At 39.4% G+C, this 27,456-nt stretch overlaps 1 protein-coding gene across 1 annotated transcript; it reads right to left on the bottom strand.

Moving 5' to 3' along the window:
- LOC135194972 (mediator of RNA polymerase II transcription subunit 31-like) lies at positions 1 to 27,456 on the bottom strand. Its single transcript, XM_064221225.1, has 4 exons — positions 27,006 to 27,456; positions 9,646 to 9,729; positions 9,116 to 9,212; positions 1 to 183 (listed from the first exon to the last, which is right to left on the bottom strand). Exons 1-4 carry the CDS (start codon positions 27,055 to 27,057, stop codon positions 24 to 26), a joined length of 393 nt encoding a protein of 130 aa, XP_064077295.1. The 5' UTR covers positions 27,058 to 27,456; the 3' UTR covers positions 1 to 23.

Below are 27,456 nucleotides of genomic sequence, written 5' to 3'. Positions count from 1 at the left end.
TGTTTGTTTGACCCTTGTTGGGTTTAGCACAGTTTTTCCAACAATTTCATCCGTTTACGAGTATAATGCTGCCAGTGTAACACAGTCTGATCATCAATAAACTTGCAGCACTGACCATTCACAATTTCTTTCCTGAAATTCTCGTGTTGCAGAAGATCCAAAAAATACAAGCACATAGGGTACCTGAAAATAAGACAACCATGTACATCACAGCTTCCCAATACATACAGTGTAAAGTAAAAAGGCTAAGTTAGTCAGAGGAATATTAAATACATATTACTAGGTTTCTCATTAGAATAAACCACAAATATAAACAGTGGTCCCCCGTATTTGCGGGGGATGCGTACCAGACACCCCCGCCCCCGTGAATAGTTAGAACTCGCAAATGTTTGAAACCCCTATATAAACACTAAAAACACCTATTTTGTTAGTTAAAACTCAAGAAAATCCCACTAAAAATTTTCATAATTGGTTTTTTTAATAGTTTTATCGCAAAAAGTGCATTTTATGAAGAAACTGATAAAAAAAACTAGGAATTTGTGGATATTTCTCATAGAAAAATACCGCGAATGTGTGAATTTTCTGCGAATAATGCGGAGAAATGTTCCCGAGAGAAATCCATGAATGTATGAGTCCACGAATACGGGGGGTCCACTGTATACAAATTCTAAGAATAATACGTATATGTAATTAAAAAATCTTTTTGTCTTTCCTTGACTTTACCCACGGTGCAAGCCGTTCTGTTCACTGTACCTTGATAAGGTATAATTAACAAGAGAGAGAGGTAGGGAAGATAACCAGTCACCCAACAAGAGACAGAGAGGTGTGGAGGATAACCAGTCACCCATCAACTACATCAATGACCTTAAAAAGGAGATACTTTTCTGTTCAATACAGTTTTGGTTGCTACAATCTACAAGACATATTATTGAGCACCCACAATTCTAAGGTGTCCATGGACTTGTGGGCAATGCCGTTAAAATAAAAAGGAATAAAGTAGGTCTTGTGCCTGACATCAGAACCTAACTTCCAACTACCAATCATAGGAATTACTCAATTTACTTTTATTTCCTACTGAGAGGATGCCATGACACTGAGGTTCCAAGATAAATACTATAGAAAAAATAATACATAGGAATTAGCCCAGTGGAGAATTTGTAGCATTGTAGTTGCAATGAACAAAAGATTAAGTTTCCTCTGACTGAAAAATACAACAATCAATGTCCTTCCCAACACAAAAACAACCATGTGGTTCCTAACTAATGCTGCAATGTTATAATTATGATGACAACCTTTTCAAATGAATAATGAGCAAGACAGCTCTGGAACTTGCTGTCAAGGACATTTTATGTGTTATATCCAATAAATTACCTAACCTACCTTACACAAAATAAAAATGAAAAGATAAAAATTACTCATACACCCAAGGTTTGGAAGAAGACTCTAGGAGATCATTATTGTCCAGCAAATACTTAACAAGGTTCTGACAACAGCTGCAAGAAATATGGGTATCTACAGGCTCTCATGACCCCATACCAGTTGTTTAGGGCCTGCCCAAATGAATCTATACCTCTCCACTTCCACCAGCATGCAACATCACTCATAACAGTCTTGTTTCTTTGAGAGAGATGTGCTTACTTCAAAAATAGTGTACCTTTCTTTGGGTGAGTAAAGAGCTCACGAACACAGAATGAAAATTCACTTTTCTCTGGTAACAAGAGTACAAACTTCCACCAACATGACAAACTAGCAAAGACTTAAAAAGGTATGAATAACCAGCTGTCCAAGCCTCAAAGGACTGGAGTGAGACCAAAACCCACCATAATAAAAAAAAAACAGATGCCCAACTGCACCACACATGTTTTTTGTCAGCTTTTCCATTTATTGTTTTAGACAGACTATAATACCATCATCTCCATCAACATAGAAATGCTTAGAAATCAAACGCAGTTTCCTGGGATCATGAATGCATGTTTAGCCACATGATAGCAAATAGTACTTGCTCAAAACCACTATAAATATATTCACCTTCCTTGTCACAATTTTTGGTTAACTGCACTTAATTCCCACACACTTTACGGTAGTATTTGCTCAAGCAACTGAATCACTAACTGCATTTAAAAAAGAAACTTTTTTTTTTTTTTTCCTTCATTGGACACCTTTATCACTCTCCAACCCATTCTCTTTAACCAGCAGAAGTCTTCAATAATATGATATTGTTAAGATACAATAAAGTTTTGTACATACTTACCTGGCAGATATATACTTAGCTATAGACTCGGTCCGTCCCGACAGAATTTCAAAACTCGCGGCACACGCGACAGTAGGTCAGGTGATCCACCATTCCCGCCGCTGGGTGGCGGGGGTCTGGAACTATTCCCGTTTTCTAAGCCATAAGGTTTCTCTTCCACCTGTCTCCTGAGGGGAGGCTGGTTGGGCCATTTAATCGTATATATCTGCAGGTAAGTATGTACAAAACTTTATTGTATCTTAACAATATCATTTTTGTACAAGTAACTTACCCAGCAGATATATACTTAGCTGATTGGCACCCTTGGTGGCGGGCAAGAGACAGCTAAAAAACAAGATAATACTTAAACTAAATACATTAAAAAACAGGGAAAAAACAACCTATGTTCTTGGATAACATAATCCATAGTTCCTACCTTATTGGGCTGAAGACTTCATGACTACTGTCGATGAGTCTGCTTGCCTCAAGAGTTTCAAACGAGGAATGAACCTATGGTTGGAATAACTCTTTGGATCTGTGTCAATGGGGGCTAGCCCGCTTACGCGACAGAGCCTATACTGGATCGTACCAATGGGGGCTGACCCACTTACATGGTAGAGCCTTGACCTTTTGTCATATCAATGGAGACTCGCCCTCTTACATGACAGAGTTAAGGTTATTAAACAAATCACAAAGAGCACTGAAGCCAATCCCGATCACCTGACCATGTTAGTATTGTTACAATCTATGAATTGTAAGAGGGTCCCTATTCCCTCTGACAATTAACCAATAAAAACAACCACCAATAAACAGTAAATTAAGCCTTAAACTAAATAGGAAGGATTAGCCTCAGCCCCTTCTCCCAGCACTGAATTCGCCGAACATACGCTCCCAGAGCAAAGCAACTTTTTGCGTACGAAATTTTAACGTCTCTTAGGTAATTCGAGGCAAACACCGAATTACATCTCCAAAATGTCGCCTCTATAAGAGCCTGAAGCGACCATGTTTTGTGAAATGCCATAGACGTAGCTATGGCTCTCACTTCATGAGCGCTCACTCTGAGAACCTTGAGATGCTCTTCTTCGCACTTAAGGTGAGCTTCCCTTATTACATCTTTTATGAAGTATGTAAGGGCGTTCTTAGAAATCGCTCTTTTCGGATCTCTTACAGAGCACCAAAGACTTTCTTCTGTACCTTTCAGTACTTCTTCTTCTCCAGGTAGAACTTGAGTGCCCTGACTGGACACAAAGTCCTTTCTAGTTCTCTCCCTGTTAATGAAGATAGTCCTTTTATCTCAAAGCTTCTTGGCCAAGGCTTTGAGGGATTTTCATTTTTCGCTAGAAAAAATGGTTTAAAGGAGGCAAATCGCTGAATCCTTCTTAAACCCCACTTTACCTTCCAAAGCTTGCAACTCGCTAATTCTCTTGGCTGTTGCTAACGCAAAAAGGAATAATGACTTTCTCGTTAAGTCTCTAAACGAAGCTGCGTGAGACGGTACAAATTTTTCCGACATTAGGAACTTGAGGACCACATCCAAGTTCCAGCTAGGCTTCTTGATTACATGTTCTTTCGTGGTCTCAAAAGACCTTATAAGGTCATGAAGATCTTTATTATTTGTCAGATCTATTCCTCTATGTCGAAAAACTGAGGCAGCCATACTTCTGAACCCTTCACTGTTGAAACTGCCAGGTTACAGTCTTTTCTCAAATATAGGAGAAAATCTGCGATTTCAGTTACAGAGGTACTGGAGGAGGATATTTTCTTTCCCTTACACCACCTCTTCTAAAACAACTCCCACTTCGACTGATATACTTTAGAAGTGGAGACTCTTCTGGCTCTTGCAATAGCCTTCGCCACTTCTCAAGAAAAAGCCCCTTGCTCTGACAAGTCCTTCGACAGTCTGAAGGCGGTCAGACTTAGAGCGGGGAAGGTTTTTGTGAAACCTGTTCGAAGTGGGGTTGTTTGAGAAGATCGTTCCTTAGTGGAAGCGATCTTGAAAATCCACTAACCACTCCAGCACCCTCTGTGAACCAATCGAGAGCCCGGCCAGAAGGGAGCGATGAGGGTCATTCTTGTTCCTTCCGAGCAAGCGAACTTCCTCAATACTTCTCCTACTATCTTGAAAGGAGGGAAGGCGTATGCGTCCAAGCCCGTCCAATCTAGCAGAAAGCTGTCTACTGCTACTGCTTGAAGGATCCGAGATCGGGGAGCAATAGGTTTCTAATCTGTGATTCTTGTTGGTCGCGAACAGGTCTATATTGGGCCTTCCCCACAGATGCCAAAGTTGTTGGCAAATCTGAAGATTGAGAGTCCATTCCGTGGGTAGGACTTGTTCTTTTCTGCTTAACAGATCTGCCCGGACATTTTTCTCTCCCTGACAAACCTTGTGAGGAGAGAGATCTTCCTTTCTCTTGTGCCCAATCAGCAGATCCTTTGCTGATTCGTACAGGGAAAAGGAATGCATCCCCCCTTGTTTCTTTATATAAGCGAGGGCTGTAGTGTTGTCCGAGTGAATCTGAATCCCCAGACCCGAGACCTGTTCCTCGAAATGAACCAAAGCTAGATGAATGGCTGTTAGCTCTTTCTTGTTTATGTGCCAGGACACTTGTTCTTCCTTCCCAAGTGCCTGACACTTCTTCTTGGCGAACCTAGGGTCGCTCCCCACCCTGAATCTGAGGCGTCTGCAAACAACGCTAGGCGAGGGTTCTGTAAGCGAAGGGAGATTCCCTTGCTTAGTTTCTGTGGATCTAACCACCAACGGATATTCTCCTTGATCCCTTTCGAGATTGGAAATGTATCTCTTAGATTGTTGGACTTCCAATCCCACTTCTCCTTCAGATAAAATTGAAGGGGTCGTAGGTGAAGTCTTCCTAAGAACGAACTGTTCCATCGAGAGAGGGTCCCCAGTAAGCTCATCCATTTCCCTCGCGGAACAATGTCTTTCCTTAAGAAGACTGACACCTTTTCTAAGCAGCGTTCTCTCCTTTCCTGCAAAGGATACGCTAGAAAATCCCGAGAATCCATCTGAATCCCCAGATAGACAATACTCTGCTGGGGAGTCAGCATGGATTTCTCGTGATTTACTAAAAGTCCTAAGGACTTTGTCAACTTTAGTGTAACTAATAGGTCCTCCAGACATTTTTTCTCCGATTGGGCTCTTATTAGCCAATCGTCCAGATATAACGAGATCCTGATCCCTTCCAGATGTAGCCAATAAGCTACATTCTTCATGATATCCGTAAAGACTTGAGGGCAGTCGAAAGTCCGAAGCACATCGCTCGGAACTGGAACACTTTCCCTTGGAACATGAACCTCAGATACGTCCTTGCTGCGGAAGGAATTGGACCATGGAAATGCGCCTCTTGAAGGTCCAGGACACCATCCAGTCCCCTGGACGAAGAGCAGATAGAACAGAGGAAGACGCTCCCATTGAAAATTTCTTCTTCATTACAAAGAAATTCAGGGCACTGACGTCTAGAACCGGTCTCCATCCCCCCGATGCTTTCGGTACCAGGAATAGCCGATTGTAGAATCCTGGAGACTGGAGATCTTGAACCAGTTCTACCGCTTCCTTGGAAATCATCTGTTCCACTGCTTGCAACATAGCAAGCTTTCGGACCGGATCCGAGTATCTTGCGGTCAACTCCCTTGAGTTGTCGTCAAGGAGGATTTTCCCTGAAGGGGATCAAGTATCCTTTTTTCAGGATAGAGAGGGACCAGGAGTCCGCTCCCTTCTGCGCCCAGACTTTGGCAAAGTGGAGTAGCCTGGCGCCTACTTTCGTCTGGAGACTTCCTGCTCATCTAGACTTCCCGAAGGACCTTCTAGATGGTCTACTCCTTCTTTCTGGTCTGCAACCTCTAAGAGGGGCTCTAGAAGAGGAGGCACCTCGAAAGGGCTGAACAAAAGAGGGTCTCTCTTTTTTCTCTATAGGCACTGCCGGCCTAAACTTCTTGGCTGAGTGCGTGAGGAGATCCTGAGTTGCCTTCTCCGTAAGAGATTTAGAAACCTCTCTAACAGTCTCTTGTGGAAAAGGTGCGGGGATAACGTGCAAAAAGAAGAGATGTCCTTTGCAAAGGTGATACTGCTCTTGCTAAGAAAGAGCTAAAGACAGATCTCTTCTTTAATACTCCCGTTCCAAAAAGAGAGGCAACTTCCACAGAACCGTCCATGACCGCTCTGTCCAGGCAAGCAGGACGCTCGAAAGTTCCTCCATGGAAACAAAGTCAGTGTCCTGAGCTCTCTTCGCTAACGCTCCCAAAGCCCAGTCCATAAAGTTGAAGACTTCTAGGTTTTTAAATAGGCCCTTTAGAAGGTGGTCTAGCTCACACATGCCCCAAGTCGCCTTAGCAGACAGCAACGACTTCCTCCTAGAAGAGTCCACTAAGGAAGCAAAACAATCCGCATCTGCTGGAAGAAGGCAGACCTAACCCCATAGGTTCTTTGGTCTCGTACCACCACCTTCCTGGTTTGCCTGTTAACTTGGAAGGAGGGCAGGAAAAAACTGTCTTGCCCGCTTCCCTTCTGGAAGTCAACCACTCTGAAAAAGTCTTTAATGCCTTTTTCATACAAAGAGCGGGGCGCATCTTGACGAAGGAAGACGACTTGAGAGCTTTAGTGCTGGACATCAACGATCCTGGTGAAGGAGGGTCCGCAGGATGAAGGGAGTCTCCAAACTCCTTTAGCAGCAAAAGAGAAAGTCTCTTGTAGTCAGAAACTGCTACATCTACTGGCTCTTCGTCTTCCGATACCTGGTCCAACTGATCCACAGAAGGAGATCGTTTTGGAGTGATCTGGCTCTTCCCGGGAGAAGAACTCCTTTCCCGAGAAGGGGAGCGCGGAAACATTAGCACTTCTATACAAAGAGTGAGGCTCCTGCCTGTCGGAAACACTCTTGTGCCTACTAGACTCTTGTTGTCTAGGTTCGTCAGGTTCGTGGCGCTTGCTAGGCTCCTGGCGTCCTGATTCAGGGCGCTTGAAAAGATCCCCGCGTCCTGATTCCTGACGCTTAACAGGCTCTTGGCGCCCTAAACACTTGACGCCTAACGTACTCCTGGCGTCCTGCCTTCTGGCGTCCTAACTCCTGGCGACCCTGACCTTCCTGGCGCTCCCTGACTCCTGTCGCCCTGACTCCTGGCCCTGACTCCCTGGCGTCCTGGCTCATAGCGTCCTGATTCCTGCCTTCTAGCAGAATCCTGACGTCCTGAATCCTGTGTTCTAAGAGGCTCTTGACGCCCTTTCTTGCGTCTTGCTGCCTCTTTGCGCCTGTCTGGCTCCTGGTCCTGCAGACCCAAGGGATCCTGATACCTAAATCGGTTTTCCGGTTCCTTGCACCTAAACCGATCGAGACTTCTGCTCGATTCGCGACGTCTCAGAGGGCGCTTCGGGGAAGACAGCCTATAGGGCGAAAGGGCTCTTCTCTCAGGAGAACAACTCCTATCAGACGAGTCTCTCGACGAAGGCGATAAACGCCCTGGAGATCGTGAGGGTTCTCTCCTATACGAAGCGGGGCGTGCTTAGCGGAACTCTTAACAGGGAGCGAGACATCCTTCCTCCTTGTAGAGTCCCTTAGCAAAAGAGCCTACGAGAGAAGCTAACTGCTCTTGCAGATTAACCAAAAACTTCTTCGTAGGATCCTGAAGAGAAGGCTCCTCTTGTCTAGTCTTCTTAGGTCCCGAAGGCCAATCCTCGGGAAAACGCTCTGGCTGGAGTCAGCCGCGTCTCCTTTAGGCGCCTTCCAGGCTCTCTTCAAAGGGCGCGAAAGAGAGGCCGAACTCCATCCTCGTTTAGGAGAGGAAGAGTCTGAGGCCGAAAAACACTCCTTTAGGACGCCTTTTCTGCGGCAATCCGAGGCAGCCTGGGACTTAACAACAGGATCTGCCGAAGGGACGCCTGACCGTTGGGGATGTTCTGCATCCTCCCTGCGGCTTTCGGACCATATCGCTTTGATTCCTCCTCCCCTGGTCCTGGGAGTTAAGTAAGCGGTCTAGGCCTGCGGAGCAATGAGGAACCGGCGTCAGACGCCCCCTCCACTGCACTGGGGACACTGCACAAGTCACTATCACCACTCTTACCTTGGTTTAGAGCTCGTAGTTGAGCTTGAAGTTTCTTAATTGAAGCTTTTACATTTTCCCTCTCTGACGAAGAATCTTTGGATTCAGAACGGGAGAAGCAGCTGAGGCTAAGGGAAAATTGTTAGAAGGAGAGTTAATTTCTTGTTCTAAGGAGCAAGATCTACTAGATGTACTAGCTGAAGCCTTTCTCACTCTATCTCTCTCAAGCTTCCTAACATATGATGATAATTCCTTCCATTCAAGCTCCGTAAGGTTCTCGCATTCAACACAGGTGTTAATAAAAGAACATTCATTCTCCCTGCATTTAGCGCAAATACTATGAGGATCTAATGCCGATTTAGGCAGCCTAACCTTACAATCTTCCCTACTGCAAACTCTAAACATAGGTGAAGCCTTAGCGTCAGACATCGTGAAAGAGTAGTCAAAACCAAAGTCGAAAAACAGTCCACAATAAGCGTATGCCAAGCCAGAGAAAAAACACAGAATACGTCACAAAAAACCAATCCAAATTCTCGGCAAACGAGTTGAAATCCAAGATGGAGGAACGAACAATAGGTGTTGTTCGTTCAACCGACAGAGAAATTATGGCTTAGAAAACGGGAATAGTTCCAGACCCCGCCACCCAGCGGCGGGAATGGTGGATCACCTGACCTACCTGTCGCGTGTGCCGTGAGTTTTGAAATTCTGTCGGACGACCGAGTCTATAGCTAAGTATATATCTGCTGGGTAGTTACTTGTACAAAAAACAAATTTCTATACTAAACTAAATCATGCAGAATAAACACTGAAAAACTAAAAACGATTGGGACTTACTTCAAGTACTTTGCATACTCTGGATCCTTCCAGTATTGAAGATACTTTAGATAGTTGATAAACGTCTGTTCTTTGAAGTAACCACGCTGGGCCAGAACTGCAATGATCAAATAAGAGCAACTAAGACGACAGTCAAATGCCCGAATTTCAACATTTGCTTAGATTACAGAAATTGGAGCTGATTTTCATATGGTACAGCTACCTGTTATGCAAATAGTGGCTGAAAACTGAACAAAAAATACACAAATCTGTTAACTTGATCAAAATAATCATTTAAAACAAAGTAGCAAAACAGATGGAAAATCAAACAATATTTAAATAACTACTTTTTGCTAATGTTGCAGCCAAATTTACAAAGAAGAGCGAAATTCAGGCTAAATATACAAATAAGAGCAAAGTTGAGCTAAAGAAACTGCTCTGGCAAAAAAACTTGGTAAATCTAAATTACATCTGTTAATTAAGACAAGCATACCCCTGAAAAAAAAAATTAATTAAACAATGCAGACATCTTAAAACGGCGTAAAACTTACAGAGGAGATAATTTGGATTGGCCAGACACTGGACAAATTCCAGTTCAATCTGGAACCTTAAGCGCTGGGCATCCTCACTCTCTCCTGCAACAAAACAAAAAAAAAGATCATAGTTAACCAATTAACATTTAATATTGCAGGTTATTATTTTTCTCAATTTAAAAAAATACGATGGAAACCCTAACTGCACAAGTACATCACTAATTCAAAATTGAAAAACATTGTAAATGGATTAAGATGCAGATAACAGCATATAAGATACTTCTCTCAAATTGGTCATGACAACAAAATCGCCTTTTATAATTATGAACATTGTAGTATTTATATAATACACATAGCTAAAACTATCAAGGACAAAAGATTAGTGATCAGTAAGATGTTATGAGAGCTTTCATAAGAGAAAAACACAAAGTAGGGAGGACAATCAGAGATGAACTTTCCGCCAGGGAAACTGCCATTTATTCCACAGTCTGAAATTTCATGGAAACATTCAATGACATGACACCCAAGACTAAACTTTTTATTTAAGTCAGTAAGAGTTCACATGGTTTCTACTGCAGACAACATTTAAATGGTCATTTTTGCTCACCAAACACTACTGCATGGAGTCAACAAAAGGAATTTTAGCACAATCCATTCATTTGTTTCCACACAATTCTGCTCTTGAAAAACAGAGAAACTCATAAAAAATGGATAACAGTACCTTTCAACAGGAAAAAAAAGCAGCAATATAGATACATATTCTGAAAGACATTTTTTCTCCTTAATAACTACAGGCAATCCCCAGGTTACGATTATCATTAATAGGGGTTAGTTTTTCCAGACCTCTGAGTCTCAAGTAGACTCTTCTCGGGCTGGTTCTCAGGGATCAATCCTGAGAGAGAAAAAAAAAATTAGACTATTTGAGAAACCCGTCTTATTTAAAAAATTTATGATTTTATTAATTGAAAAATCCCTGCTTTCAGCAAGAATATTTTTCATTTCCAAACTCCGCAGATAAATAGATCTTTGCTGGGTCCAATTTGGGCACTCAACAAGCAAATGCTGTACTGTCATGGGTGTTTGACATCTGTTACATTTCACTGGGTCAGCATGTGGTGTTGACATCAAGTGACCATGTGAGAATCTTGTGTGTCCTATACGGAGCCTGGCTAGGATCACCTCTTTTGATCTTTCCTCCTGTGAGGATGTCCTCCATGCATATACTTCCGTTTTTATGTTTTTAAGTTTATTTGTTGTTGGCACCGAGGCCCATTCTTCTTTCCAATCCTGGTAAATCAATGTTTTAACAGATTTTACCCAGTCTGACCCTGGGGCATATGAAATTGTTGGAGGGATAGTGCAGGCTAATTTGGCAGCAGAGTCTGCATATTCATTTCCTTTTATTCCCACGTGTGCTGGGATCCAACATTTTTCCATTGATATTCCTGATTGGAAGAGTTGATGAATTTTTATTTGAATTTCCTGAACTATTTGGTTTCCTGGTTTATACTGTCTTATTGCATCTATGGCACTATGCGAGTCACTGAAAATAACACACACACTTGCTTTTGCCTCAGATATCATATCTAGAGCCATCTGTATGGCTGTGACTTCAGCAGTAAATACTGATGATATTGAAGGTAGGCTTTTTTTAATTAACATATTTTTTGAATATGCAGATGCTCCTACTCCAACATTATTTTTGGAGCCGTCTGTATATACCATAAATTTGTCGCCTTTTCTTCTAATGTGCTCCAAAGCATGTTGGCGGTACATTTCCGTACTTGTCATTTGCTTTTTGAGTAGGTAAGACAGGGAGGTACATATCTTTACTCGATTTAAAATCCATGGTGGTGGCAATTCCATTGGTGGATGGAAAATTGGATCCATATTATGTATGTTCATTATGTATCTAGCTCTTTTTGGGAAAGAGCTAGTACTATTAACAGCTGTTACTTGATTACAGTTTTGGAAGCAGTAAACTGCAGGAGACGATCCCGCTTGCATTGAAAGACCTCTTTGTATTGTTATTAAATTACGGTGATGTTTTAAGGGCAAAACACCTGCCTCCACCAAAAGTGAGTTTGTTGGGGACGATCGGAATGCTCCTGTGCACAATCGCACGCCTTCATGTGGCACTGCATCGAGAGATTTTAATGCAGATTCTGAGGCGGATGAATATATTGGACCAGCAGTAATCTATTATGATAAGACTGTTGCCTTATACTATACATTAATAAAGTCTCGCTTTGCTCCCCAATTAGTGTGTGATAACCCTTTTTAATATTTGGCAAGGGAATTTGATGCACTGCATCGAGAGATTTTTAATGCAGATTCTGAGGCGGATGATATATTGGACAGCAGTAATCTATTATGGATAAGACTGTTGCCGTTATACTATTATCATTAATAAAATGTCTCGCTTTGTCAATCCCCAATTAGTGTGTGATAACTTTTTAATATGGCAAGGCTGATGCACTGCATCAAGAGATTTTAATGCAGATTCTGAGGCAGATGAATATATTGGACAGCAGTAATCTATTATGGATAAGACTGTTGCCTTATACTATATCATTAATAAAATGTCTCGCTTTGCTCCCCAATTAGTGTGTGATAACTTTTTTAATATGGCAAGGGCTTTGATGCCCTTGGCTTTAATGTATTTGATGTGCTCTTTCCAATTTAAATGTTGATCAAATAATACTCCTAGATACTGATTTTTGTACAAAATTGTATTTCAGTGCTATAAAGATGCAGTTTGTTTGTTTGGTTCTTCATCCATCTTTTGTCTTTGTAGAAGACGATTGCTTTTGTTTTATCAGTTGAAAATTTAAATCCAACTGAATTTGTCCAACTACATATATTTGAAATGGCAGTACTGAGAACTCTCTGAGCATGTCTCAAATTACTACTCGTATAGTAAATGACAATGTCATCAACATATAAACTGTTTTTTACACCACTAGGTAAATTTATAGTAATGTCATTGATTGCTAAAGCAAACAATGTACAGCTCAAGACACTACCTTGAGGGATTCCTTCTTCCAGTTTATAGGTTACTGAGTAGGAATTTTCTACTCTTACTTGAAAAGTTCTGTTTGTTAAGAAGTTCTTAATAAATATTGGTAAGTGGCCTCTTAGCTCCTTGGAGTGGAGTTTTTGCATGATGTTATGTTTCCATGTTGTATCGTATGCTTTTTCTATATAAAAAAATATAGCTACTGTTAATTTCTTTTGTTCAAAGCCTTTTTTGATATGATCTTCTAAATGTGTTAAGGGATCTAGGGTTGATCTGCCAGCTATTGAACCAGATTGTGTTGGTGTTAAAATGGATTCTTTGGTTATTACATACGTTAATCGTGCATTAACCATATTTTCTAAGATTTTGCATAGGCAACTTGTTAAGAGATATCGGTCTATAATTGGATGGATTACTTGCATCCTTTCCTGGTTTGTTTATTGGAATTATTATGGCATGTTTCCATTTATCAGGAAACACACGTTTTAGCCAGATACTATAGTAAAATTTTAATAAATATGATTTAGCTATAGAAGCTAATTTTTCTATCATTTCAAATGATATTTTATCATATCCTGGTGCAGAGGGATGACAAGAGTTGATGGCATTATCTAGTTTCATCCATGTTAAAAATATAGTTATATTCCAGGTCTTCAAGAGTTTCAAAATTGAGTATTATATTTTCTTTTTGTTTTCTGATATTTTGAAAATGTGTGTCTAGGCTGGAGTAAGCACTGATGTTTTCAAAATGTTTCCCAATTATGTTTGATATTTCATAAGTATCATGGTATATTTTTCCATTTAAATGTATTGCACTTCTTGGAGGTCTATATGTTTTCCATTGATTTCCTTATCTTTTGCCAGACATCCCTTGTGGATGCGTTTGAAGATATGTTTGAGACATATTCCTTCCATGATGCGATTTTTTCAGCTATTACCGTTTTTCTAAATTTGGCTGTATATTTGTTATATAGTGGTTTAATGTGGTTAATTGTTATGTTTGTTATAACTATTTTGTTTAATATGTTTATACTATAGGGCATTTTGTTGAGTGATTTAAGGCGAGTTTTGAGTCTGTTTAGATTGCGACTTAATATATGTTTTATTTTACTTAATGTTGTTAATGTTGGATTCCACCATGGGACAGGGGATTTTGTGGAATGTGATTTGGTTTTTGGAATACTTTTTATGAAGTTTGAGAAGGATTCACATGTAGTATTGTGATACTTCATTATGTGGGAATGGTGGTATGTTTCGTGTGTATAGGAAAATATTTATCCCAGTTAGCTTTTTGGATATTATATCTTGTAGGTGGCAATATTTTGACATTACTTAAGTAGTTCAGAATGATTGGGAAATGGTCACTTGTGTATGAATCGTCTAGGACGTTCCATTCAAATTTCTCCGCTACATCATTTGAACATAATGAAATGTCAATTGAAGAAAAGGTTAGGTGTGTATTTGAAAAATATGTTGGAACTTCACTTCATTGAGACAATACAGGTTGTGTTTCATTATAGTATTCTCTATGTTGATTCCGGATGTGTCAGTGGGGCTTATTAATATCCCATAATGGATTATGTGCATTAAAATCTCCTACTATAAGTACTAGTGGTTCCTGTATACTTTTGCTAATAAGTTCAGAAAAATCACTGAAATTTGCATTGAAATTTGGTTGGTTATATAAATTACAAATAGTGATTTTACTTTTATCAGGCATATACAGTTTAATTGATGTTATTTGATATGGCATAGATGGTATGTCAACAGGTTCATATGTAATGCTATTATGAACGTATATGGCTGTGCCTAATTTTCCACCGTCAGTTGGTGAATAACAGGCAATTTTATAGTGTTGGATATTTGTAGGGTTACTTCCTATATGTTGTAGACATATGCATGCACATTGGGTTGTGGTCTCGTATGATTCTTTGTAATTCACCCAGACGTAGTCGGGTTAAGAGACCATTTATATTCCATTGAAGGATTTTATATTCCATTATTGGGAGGAATTGGTGTTAAATTCTGTAAATTGATTGCTGATTTTACTTTATCTCGTAGTTTATATGCATTTGAATTTATTTGTGGTTTTTTAATCGTTGCATTTGTATGTTGGTTATTAGATTCTGCAGTTGTTTGTTTTTCATAGTTGAATATTAATAAGTCTATTTTTTATTTTATAATTTCCTTTTTGTATTTTAAGGATTCAGAACATAATTCGTTCTCATGTTGGTGTGTTAAAGGGCACTCCTTAATTTGGTAAAATTGTCTATACAATTTTGTACTGTGTCCTGTCTTGGTAGTTAGTTGGTTATATGTACTTACAAAGCATTCATTACAACCACAAGATGAAGCATGTTTGGTAATGTTAATTATTGGTTCAGAAGTTTTTGGTCTAGCTTTAGAAATTTCTGGTTTTGTAATTCTATTGTTCCTTTTCTGTAGTGATAAGGACTGTTGGTTTGCGGGGTTATTTTGTTGTTGTTAATGGGATATTTGGGTCTTGTGGATGGTTTGGGGGGTGATAGTTATATTTTGGTTTGGTTTAATGGTATGATTTTCATTAGTATTATTTGATGGAAATTGGAAATAAAGAGTGATCTTTACTGTCAGATGTTGGCTGTTTGATTGAGATTGAGGGTAATTGTGTATTTCCACTTGTGATGAGGTTAGTTTAATATCTTTTTTAAAATGTTCTCCTGGTGTAGTTGGAGTTTCTCTGGATTGATTGTAATTTTCAATATTTACTTTTTTTCCCTTAGGTGGGGTTCTTTCTAGAATTCTTTTCTTTTTGCCAGTTCGATTATCATCATTATTTAATTCTTCTTCTATTGGAAGTTCTTTTCCATGGATAACTGAATCATCTATGTTAGTGGTGGTATTGGTTTGTTGTAATATCACTTTTATTTTGGTTTCAGTATTATTAGTATGAAATCCAGTTCCATGTTTATACTATCTTGTTTGTCATTGTGCTGTTTGATGTCTTGATTTTTAGTCACATTTGAAAAGGTGGGGGTTTTGGATGGATTGTTAACGCCTCTTACTTTTAGCTCAAGTCTGGCTTCCATGACTGACATTCCTGTCCTATTTATTAACAACTGAAGTTCTGTGTTATATTGGTAAAATGAACACTCCTTAGATTTTGCGTGATGGGCTAGTCCACAATTAATACATTTTGATTGATTACAGTTCCAATTAGTGGTATGGTCATCTGATGCACAGACATGCACATATAGCCTTATTACGGCATCTTTTGTATGTGTGTCCATACCTTGAGCACTGTGTACATTGTAGTGGTTTAGGAACAAAGAATGAACTTCTCTATTTTGTCCAAGAATTTTTATTTTAAATGGTAAGTCTTGGCCTGTAAATTTTATTTTGGCAATGTTGATATTTTTACTTTTATCTTTCCTACTTGAAATAGAGTACGTATATTTCTAAATCGTGGATATTGTTATATCTCAATTTTAGGGAGTCTAGCAATAGTTGTTTTGAAGGAAGCTCCTGCTCGCTATTGGTAGGATGACTGTACCCGTACATAATTCAATGTTTCGTGGCTTGTAATTATTACCTTTATATTATTTATTCTGTTATACTTAAAAAGGCAGTGGACTGCTTTTTATTGGTTACTTGGATAAGCCATTCATTGTCCTTGATGTGTCTGCATTCCATGTCTTGTGTTGGATATATGTTAAGTAATTTGTTTTCTAGCATCGCTGCTGAGATTTTGTTGTCAGCTTTGAGGACTAGAAATCTTGACCAATTATCTGGTCCAAAGAGGTCATCAAAATGTACCAATGTGGGATTAAGTCGGTAATTTTTGTTTCTTTTTGGTCCTTGTTTTATGTATGTTGCTTGTCTATTATGATTTTTTTTTATTTTTCTGTATTGCTGGGAGGATTATTTGTCTCTAATTCAGAATTATTGTTCATCATATATGGTCCATTGTTACGATATTGGAGTTTTGACCAATCTTTTTTGTTTGTTTCTTTTTTATTTATGCACTCTATTTGGTTTTCTGGCTCTGCTACTTTACTTGGAAAAGGGTGTTCCTTTGTATCTTTTATAGTACTTTCACTACTTGTGGCAGTACCTAGGAAATTCGGGAGTGACGTGCCAATGGTCATCAACTGTGCCGTAGTTTTTCCATCATGGGGCCCAGGGGTACTCAAATCATTTATTTCAAAGTTCATAAATTTTGAGTTTTTACAAAAAAGAAAGAAAGAAAAAAAAAAGAAATCTTGAAAAGATATCATTGGCCCTTTGCGAAGTTAAATCTTCTGCCAAAGGCACAAGTGAGAAAGGACTCCCAAATGTCCGCATCCCTACCCTACCCCAAAAGGGGATGGCATAACATGATTAGTATGGCCCAAGTGTAAGCAGAACCCGCTTGCTAGGACTAAGAGTATTATGTTAATACAATTATCCCCCTCCTAATCACATTATGGGCAAACTGGATAGAATGCCGAGAGTTCTATTCCTAGAAACCAGGCCCTCCGGAATCCGTGGTCCAGCTCCACAGGGGGGGGGAAAAAATTGTTAGTTCCGCCTGAAAAACAGGTCCGAACATTGTCGGTAGATGATGGATCTACCACAGTTCTCACTATTTAGCTTCGGATTTAACTCCACGTTAAGCCATGATATGTTTTCTCATTTATTTGCTTTCAAAAATTTTGGCAAAAATGGAAAAGTCCACATAAGTTTACTCGAAAATATATAATGTTATATGGGACTCTTGGGTTCGAACCTGGGAAGAGATTCCTGAGGTTCGAGAGGCCCCTCACCACGTCAAGGTGGTCCCAAAATGAGGGGGCCCCAGGTTACGACGGGGGTCCTGTTCTTGAGACGCGTCGTAAGCCGAAAATCGTCATAAGCCGGAACATCATCCAAAATCCTAAGAAAATCTTACTTTTAATGCTTAGGGTGCATTCAAAACTATGTAAACTGCATTCTTATTGCATTTTTCATAAAAAAAAAACTTCAAATATTGATTATTTTGCATTTTTGGTGTCATATTTCTTCTGCCAGATGAGCGTTGTAGGCGCCGTAACCCTGGAAATAATTTCTGATGAATATAATTGAAAAGCGCCTTAACCTTGGAACGTCGTAAGCCGAACAAGCAGTAACCCGGGACTGCCTATTGTATTTATCTGTGTCATCTGCATTTGCAATTCATCCAAGAATTCTGTTCTGACTTCTTGAGTGTCCAAGGTTAAACAAAAAAATTACTACAGGGGTATCTTCCCCTAGGGGATATCAGGGCCAGGAAAGGTTGTACCCACTTGTAGTACAGGGGGCAGTGCCTTTACACTTACAATTAACTGAAATGAGTTTAATTCTATTGGCTCAAATTACTGAACTTATTCTTTCAAAAATATGACAGCATTTGGAAATCGCTGAGCATTTGCTAAAGTAGCTGTCTTAATAAACACTAATTTTAAATATTAGAGGACTTCCATGGGACTGTGATTAGCAACACTGAATTATACACATAACAGAAGTTAAAACTATGCAAACAGATACAAAACCATCCAAAAACAATTTATAAGCTGCAAAATTAACAAAACCAAAAAATTTATCTGCTACAAAATTAATAGCCAATAGAATCAAAATTTATCTGCTGCAAATTTAACAATAAAACCATGGATATTTCTCCAAGACAGTAATGTATAAAGCTATACACATATATACACTTAACTACTGATTGTACGAAGTCTAATCATTTTCAACCGAATGTGAGACATCTCTGTCCAAAGATTATCTTCAGGGGTTCATATGGCACCTGGGCGAGGCTGAAGCAATGAGAATCACATCCCACGCTGTAGGGCTGAAAACAGAGGGTTGGCAATTGCTCAAGCTCCATCAGAGAAGAGGTGTTCAGGCCCCTAAGCCACAACACACCTGAGAAGAGACTGAGTGTAACCGTTGACTGCAGGGACAGAGGAGAGTTTGTTGCTGTATTGGATGATAAATTGCACTATCTGCTGACGAGTGGCTCCCATTGTTATAATACTGTCCCTTGACACCAACCATGGAATATTGTTTATTTTTTCATGTGCTGCCTTAGGAAACATGCCTCTTTCTCATAGAAGTGCTGGATAGTCTCTAGCCATTATGTGCTAGCAACTCCATGGGTTGGGGCAACTCAACAGACATGGCTACCAAAGCAACATTGGTCACAGGGGTAGGGGGTAGCTCTTGCAATGCTTCCAAGAGAATGCCCAGAAGATTAGGATACCACTCTGATAGTGTCATCCTGAGACTGGAGGGATCAGCACAGAGTAGCAGATCAGGCTGAAGGGAGAAAAGATACACACATCTAGACATCTAGGTCGCACCAAGGGTGTTGGAAGGCATTGTTAAAAGCAGCTAACGAGTCTGGAAACAAAGAGCAAACACCAAGCACTTTTTGTTTAGCTGCAATGCAAACAGATCAATTACCAGGATTACCCAAGCATTAAGCAACCTTTCCATTACTTACAGCCAAGTTGCATTCATCAACAAATGTGAGGGAATTATTTACTGAACCCAAAATGCTTGTATAGCCAGAGCATTGATGTGCAGATGAGAATTTTCCAGAGTCCACACACCCAAGATGAATGAGCTGCTCAGGAGTATACCCAGACGCTTCTCCAATGTGTTCAGGAACAGAAGCATCTCCCAAAAGAGGGAGGGAATTCAGTAGAACTTCAAAAAGAACGCTCCTGACATCCTACCATCTAGAAAGATTTTCCTGAACGTCCTGGGGCTCAGAGAACACCGAGATTCTAAACAGGAGACTAGACCTGCTTCAGATACTAATGATGTGACTACCTCATTAGCTGATATCCAAGAAGCACAGACTCCTCCAAGGACATATGATCAAGAATATTCCATCAAAGTTTGTATACCCAGACGCTTCTACAATGTGTTCAGGAACAGAAGCATCTCCCAAAAGAGGGAGGGAATTCAGTAGAACTTCAACAAGAACGCTCCTGACATCCTACCATCTAGAAAGATTTTCCTGAACGTCCTGGGGCTCAGAGAACACCGAGATTCTAAACAGGAGACTAGACCTGCTTCAGATACTAATGATGTGACTACCTCATTAGCTGATATCCAAGAAGCACAGACTCCTCCAAGGACATATGATCAAGAATATTCCATCAAAGTTTGTTACACCTGGGACAAAAATTGTGCTTGATACCTACCTAACTTGCTGATCAAAGAGTCCCAGAAGGGGCCCATGCATCCACGATGTTCATCAGAATGCCCAGTACTTGTTTACTGTCCTGGTACACTTCTTTAACCCAATCCCCAGACTGCTATAAAGAGAAAGGGACATCAATCTAAATCTTGGCATAATTTCATTTCAAAGGATGCCAATGTTAACCTGTCGTCAAGGTAGAATATCACATTAAACAAGATCCCCACCTGAGTGGGGGGCAGTTATCGACCTGAAGCACAGAGCCTTGAACTGAAACAACTGACCCCTTACAGACAAAGTATTTCCAAGTTCTAATGGAAAGGTATCAGTTCCATCAAAAGCATAAGTCATCCCCTCTGATGGAAGCTAGTACAGTTTCCCAAAGAAGAAGAAAGCCCAAAGAAGAAGAAAGCTACGCACTTGAATGGGCTTTGAAAAAAGTATGGCCTCTTCTGAAGCCTAATGTCAATATTGTAGCTGGCCTCCAAAGGAATGGCTGCAGTAAAGGCCAAATGAAAATGAGCACCAGGCTTCAGGATACCTTTAAGCAAAAAATAGATTAACTTCAGGGGGGGGGGCAAAAACAAAAACTATCAACAATTAGGCACTGGGACATCTTTGAAGTGAAGATCAAAGTTGTCAACAGAGGTGACTAAATCTCAAGGAGGTAGAACTGTAAGTGCCAAGGGCAGTATGGTCCACACCAGGTTCTACCTTCGAAAGGGTCAGCAAAGGTCAATACATAGTCTGCAATGAAGACACATGGTCAGTGAGATAATGGAACTCATAGCAAAATACCAAATAAAAGACCACAGCTGCAAATGAATAACATGACCTGAGACAATAGTATCCTTTGGGAAACTACCGGTCACTGGGATCAAACAATAAGGGGCGAGGCAGCTATCGAGAAGAGGGAAAGGTATCCACTAAAGCAGCAAAAGGTTAAGTTAGGATGCTCTGTTGTGTAACTCACCTGTATCCATCAGGACCAGTGCATAATTGGTTGTGGATTGCTACATGAAGTGAGAGGGTAGGGAATTAGAATAATGAGTCACCTTTCACTCCAGCCTTGTATCACCTGTGACCATCAGGCAAGATGCTTTTCTATCCAAAAGACAGCTACAAAAGGTGTTGAGAAGCCAACACAGGTCATACGGGGCGTCCCAGAAATTTTGAAGAAAAGTCACTGCATAAATGGTCAGCAGGAAAGTCACAGTACCCTCACAAAGTGTGGGACCAACCAAAGCTTAAGACGTAAAAACCATAACACTGACATGGAGGAACAAAGATCGGAAACCACTTGCAATATAGAAACACTAAGGGTTAGACATGAGTATTAGTGGGTGCAATGCAATGAGGGATTTGACAAATACTAATTATAATTCAATTTCAAATCACCTACTGCCTAGAGAAGCATGATATACCACACATAGAAGTGAAACATCTTTAAAAGATAAAAAATGCAATGTAAAGTGGAAGTGAAACCAATTTTCATTAAGACTGGGGAAAGAGAATTCATCAGAAGGGGAAATAAGATGTAATTCAAGAAGCTCAAGACTTGGAAGAAAAACGGAAAGCAAATTACAGAAACAACCTCTTGTACGAAAACATGAATACCTTACTTGCAGTTCCCATATCAAAATGCCATCAAATATAAAATTTTAAAGGTTCAGTAGTGACAATAAATCCAAGTCAATACTATTTTTCTTAAGTTACCTAATAGTAGTACATATATGTTAGGTAACAAACATGACAGATTCATTGCCTATTTTTGCATACAATTTGTCTTACCATTACACTAACTTTAAGGGATATTATATACTTAAGGAGTTCAACACAAAAAAAAAACAATTAAACAAGTTTGGGTAACTTTCCCTTCATTTGTATCCACTCGGCACTTGGGATAGAATACTCATCCTAACACTGAAAATTATTTGCTAATATGGGAGTATGAATCCTGAAGAAAATTTAAACACAAATTACTCCGCTTATGACATACTACCTTGAGGACACCTTGTATTCAATGTTAACCCAATTGCAAGCCTTTTGACTTCACTTTTCACTAATTCCCTTTGCCCTCATCCTATCCGAATGTTTGAGTGCAAAACCAAACTTATCAAGCCCCAGTGTTATTCATTATAACAATGCAGATTTCAACCATATAACTGACTGAAATATAGTTCCAAAGATTGTCTCCACTGCAACTCGGCCAAGCAGCATAATGGTTAGTAATGACCGGAGCAGCGACTTCTACCTCACAAACATAGCCCAACTGCAGTTGCTATTAACCATTTGAACAGATTTTATCATTTCAGCAATTCTGATGGTAAGCTCCTTTGCATGTACGTACCGTAGCACTTGAATATTATGTAAAATCTATAAACATATACGTTACAGTTTAGTCACACACGTAATGTGAAAGAATAAATTACTGAATTCTAAGTCAAACTTCATATAAATGTTAAAACATAACCAGACCAATGCAACTTTCAGTGGGGGTAACAAATAAAATGGCAATATGACATTTTTTTACTTTCATTCACACCTGACTGAGAGACTACAATGCACAGCACTATCATAATAGTATACTCTAAAGCTTTAAGAAGCATACTTTTACCTTTACTTACAGCAGCTACCTGTAATTATAATATGTACTTACTGTACACGAGACCTTTGGAAAATATAACTGAAGTTTATATGTGAAAGACAAGGAATATAAATTAGGTTATACAATTAATAGTTTAAGATTTACCTAAATTTCACTAAAAAATATTATTTAATTATTCTAAGAAGCAAAGATTATCTGTCAGTTAACTATTAGCTGATAACAGTATTCTTAAAAATTATGGTACAGCACTCTCAAATTCATGGTCACTCACATGAATTAATTATTACCATGCATATTCCTTAGATCATTTGTAATGTCATAACATTACATTCAGGGTTACGCTTTTTTAGTAAGGAAATAAAAATAGGTTTATAGACACATTCCTTCGTCTGCTCTCATTTCCAGTGTCAGGCAATTCAAATTTATATGAGTACTGTATATACATTCTTAGGTTACAGGGCACATGCAAATCAATTAGTTTATGTATTAATGTGTACAACAGAATGAGCAAGTACAACATTCACGAGAGCACGTCATTCCCATTACTACTTTATGGATAATAATAATAACCCAAAAAAATAATTAACGGACTTTTAAGATTGTTTTGAAGCTGGAGAACTCCACATTAAAAAATGAACAAGTTTACAAAGTTCAACAGAAACTAAAGTTTCGAAGCTGGAGAACTCCACATTATAAAATTAACACGTTCACCAAGTTCAACAGAAACTAACATACACTTATAAGATGTCAATACGTACAAGAATAGAAAAAATTCTATGTGAAATGAGGAAAAGGATATTTTAATACAAGCTTGAATCAGTTGTATCAGGTAATACTTAAAACTAATTAACTTACCTTAAAACTACAATTTTTCTATCAAGGACTGCTAAAGAATTACTAGGTAACAGGTGAGTAGAACAGCTTCTAGTCTAACTACAACAGCCAAAAAACAGCGTAAAATTACCTAAGAATGATTTCCGATAGCCCTTGTAGACTAGTAATATTAAGATACTCCCAAAACAACTGAGCCACACTAAAGTATAAAGAACTAACTAAACTATGAATAATTCCCGATGTGAGCCACACTAAACTAAAAAGAACTAACTAAACTATAACTACCAATGTCAAAAGCATTTAACTTTAACATTTACAACAATTTTTTTCTTTACTTCTACACCTATGAATGGGTCACGTTTTCTATTATGTGATGTCAAAATTTGCCCAAAGTAGAAGTTTATGATATCAAATATCCAGCAGGGAAAGAACAAAAGGCTTAACAATGGTTAGACGTAATTTCCCACTATCAACACTTCTAACATTAATGGCATCAAGACACAGCTTAACAAGATCTGCCATAACCAAGTGTAATACATGCCTAAATAGCAGTAGGAATTTCAGCACAAAATGAAACGCAAATCTGCACAATATCCTAATACTAAGCATACCCAGAAACTATGAAAAATAAGCGTTAAAAAATTTAATTTTTTCTAAAAAAAACATGAGGTAGAAGTCCCTCATATTAAATCATTTGAAATGACAGTTACTCAAAATTACATATGGCATTTTGGTTGTCATTTCAATAACAAAAACAAGCCTGCACATTCCCTTGGGAAAGTTTCTCTATGACGGGTTGGGCATCCATAGGAGATCAGACAGGTCCCAGCATACCCTAGATAATGCTAGGTCAAGCCCCTGTATTTTCCTCTGTTTTACAGAGCCCTATGTCAGGTTAAGTAGGGAATCCTGGAAGGGAGTGAGTTTGCCCAATGAACAGCCCATTGCAAAAAGTATGACCTACGGTAGATTAGGTACGATACATAACTTTCGTTAATTTTCCTTCTTCCAATATAAAAACCTGTTTCCTACTGTGGCCTATATATTATTATTAGACAATGTTTGGATGTAATAGGCTGCCCAAGGATTTCCAGCAGAAACGAATGTCAAATTTGTCCAAGTCACATCAACGCATATAAAATTATTTGCTTGAGTATTAAAAAAAATACTATAGCCATTCAATATTTATCATTTCGGCACTGGAGAATTTCAAGGCTATCTGGCTTAAGGTCTCTAAAGATGAATTTCCAGATAGGTGGGAAAGTGTTAGTAGTATTTATATTCCCGGGAAGAGCGGTTGAATTTTGGAGTGGGTAATAATTTCCGAGACCTGGAAGAGGCTAGGGAATCTTCCTCCCCTGCTATAAGGTTATCTACCCCCTTCATAGCAGAATTGACCATCGGAGACCAAGGAAGACAGGTGGAATGTCTGACTACTGTAATGGTGTCCACCATTTGTTCCATGAAGGAGTTGTTGGTGGTGTCTTCATGTTTTTATCTTTCAGATTCCAAAGTAGTCAGTGTGTCATCAGGTTTTTCTCTTTCAGATTCTGGAGAAGTCTCAATTTTTCCCTTATCCTTGATAAAGCCTGCCAAACTAAGTTTGTTTTCCTAAAGCCTAAAATTTACCTTGGTCAAGTGCTGAAGAGTAATACATGTCATGTACCTGGAACTACAAACACAACACAGACATATTTGAAGAGATGCATCCTGACCTAACCTATCCTAGGACAATGTGCACTTATCTGGAACTCCCCCACAAGTAACATCATGATACAGCAGAACGATGTGTACGCAGCTATTCTGCATTATCCTTTTTCACAGGAAGTTACTTAGAAAAACAAAAGTACAGCAACTTAACCATTACAGCATTTTGATAAGACTTTTTACTTTATGTATTTTGAAGGTATACGCTATTGTATAGCCAATGGGATGCAGAAAACTTCTCGAACTTCAGTGGACGTCTCACAAAGATGCTTTGGAGGAGAAAACAGTAACTTTAGTTGCACGAACACTTCTTTTGGCCTGTCACGGCAGAAATACTGATTTCAAGTTAAGGCAATACAGAAATCTGAATATCACAAGAATAGAAGTCAGTAAAATGAGAAATTCACCAATCTGAGGTGTTGTCGAAGAGGTTAGCATTTTGTTTTGACACCCAACACTGATCCCAAGCATTCACGTAAAACTGAAGACAAGTATACAACTGCCTGGTTCCTGCTAGTTGCCGACTGGGGTATTTGCCAGCTTTAATATGTTTCTGTTTATGTTTCTATATATGTTTTTGTTTATGCTTATGCTCTTACATTCATTTCCATGGAGCAGGTACTAAACACGGCATCGATATTTTATATAAACTGGTAGTTACTGAACTCAGAGGTATGTAAAACTGAAGTGTTTGAACCAGTCCGGCAGATGGCTGTTAAGACATACATATAGTAAACCCCCAACATTCATGGACTCAGATTCTCGGACTCACGTTTTCACGGATTTCATTCTGAAACATATACTATATACCCCCATTATTCTCGATAAATTCACCTATTTGCAGTATTTTTCTATGAGCAATATCCACAAATTCATGTTGGTTTTTATGAATTTCATTATAAAATGCACTTTTTGTGATAAAACTATTCATAAGACCAGGTATAAACATTATTAGTGGATTTTAGTAGAGTTTTAACTTACAAAATAGGTGGGTTTAAGCGTTTTTATTGGGGTATCAACTAAACGCGGGTTCTAGCTTATTCGTGCGGGTTCTGGTACCCAACCCCCACGAATATAGGTGGTACACAAGTGACGGTAAATAGCATAAATATAAATAAAAGAGATAAATACGTAAAAAACAAACGAACGGATGAAAATATTCCAGTCGCCGACTGGAATAAACCAGGCCACAGTGGTAGTCTTCAGTTTCACCACATTAACAATAGGCTAGCCTATCATTTATGAATATTTACTATTAGCTAATATAGAAATCATCTTGATTATCTCATCAACACTGAAGACAAAACAACCAAGGCTCATCTTACATCTCTCACCTTGTCTGGATAAATTCTAATTTTGGCAGCACGATGACAGCCAAGCCTAGGATAGCCTAACCTAACTTATAAAGTATAGCCTAGTTAGGACGATTACCTACGTAAAATCATACGCCTAGGCCTATGTTTTAGTTAGGCCTATGATTTAATTACCAATGCCTAATTAAATTGAATATCGCTACACAGTAGTCAACTAGCTTAGGATAACCTAGCCTATGATAGTGTCTAGTCGGTAAATTGATGCTCGGGCCTACTGTAGGCAATCATAAATGAACCCCTCATGGAAACGTAACAGGAAATTGAATAGGCCTAGGCCAGTCCCTGCCCTAATAGCCTAGCCTAGGCCTATAACGCCGACGAGAGAGAGAGAGAGAGAGAGAGAGAGAGAGAGAGAGAGAGAGAGAGAGAGAACCTTGGATAGCTAATAACAATTTGCATTTCGGCTAAACCCAAAAAGGGATGATGAGAGAGAGAGAGAGAGAGAGAGAGAGAGAGAGAGAGAGAGAGAGAGAGAATCTATTTACCTGTTGACAAAGCTTAGCTTAACAGTAGGCTATATAGTATATTGACAAGTAATGCTAATATTACGTAATAAAACACACCTTTTGAGAGAGAGAGAGAGAGAGAGAGAGAGAGAGAGAGAGAGAGAGAGAGAGAGAGAGAGAGAGAGAGAGATCAAATTAAACGAACCTTCGACCACTCCGATGTAGGAGTACGACGTCTTTTTGCTCAGTCTAGGCATTTGGGCGGATTAGAGGGTTATTAGTTTCGAAGCCACTATTAGAACACAGCCTTCAGCCGGGGCGCGCACACACACAGGAGGACTACCAAAGGGCGCCGCCAAAGGGCCTCAGCCGGGGTGGCGCACACACACACACTAAGAGGCGGCCTCCTCAGCAGAACTTACCCCGCACGGCCATGAATCCGCATGGGACAACATCGCACAGACTGACCCCCTTCCTCCCTCTTCCACCTGGCGCCTTATCGTGGCCATTACTCCGCTCTCACTCTCCCGTCGCCTCCCAAAACAGGCCCCGCTGCAACCGGGGGCGTGAACGAACCACGCCCATCCGTTAAAAAGGGCGTCGCGATTTATCGCCGGTCGTAATGGGCGGTTGCGGCAAAATCGCTCGGACGGTTT

The sequence above is a fragment of the Macrobrachium nipponense genome, chromosome 20 (assembly GCF_015104395.2).
Source record: "Macrobrachium nipponense isolate FS-2020 chromosome 20, ASM1510439v2, whole genome shotgun sequence".
Lineage (NCBI taxonomy): Eukaryota > Metazoa > Arthropoda > Malacostraca > Decapoda > Palaemonidae > Macrobrachium > Macrobrachium nipponense.
The sequence above is the reverse complement of the archived record's forward strand: the minus strand, read 5'-3'. Positions and strand labels throughout refer to the sequence as shown.

What these genes read in the sequence shown, in the direction of transcription:
- LOC135194972 (XM_064221225.1), bottom strand. Translation starts at nt 27,057, where the DNA reads ATGCCTAGACTGAGCAAAAAGACGTCGTACTCCTACATCGGAGTGGTC. An exon ending in CTACATCGGAGTGGTCGAAG is followed by an intron (nt 9,730 to 27,005) that starts GTTCGTTTAATT and finishes GTTTTGTTGCAG; the next exon opens with GAGAGAGTGAGGATGCCCAG. An exon ending in GAGTATGCAAAGTACTTGAA is followed by an intron (nt 184 to 9,115) that starts GTAAGTCCCAAT and finishes TCTTATTTTCAG; the next exon opens with GTACCCTATGTGCTTGTATT.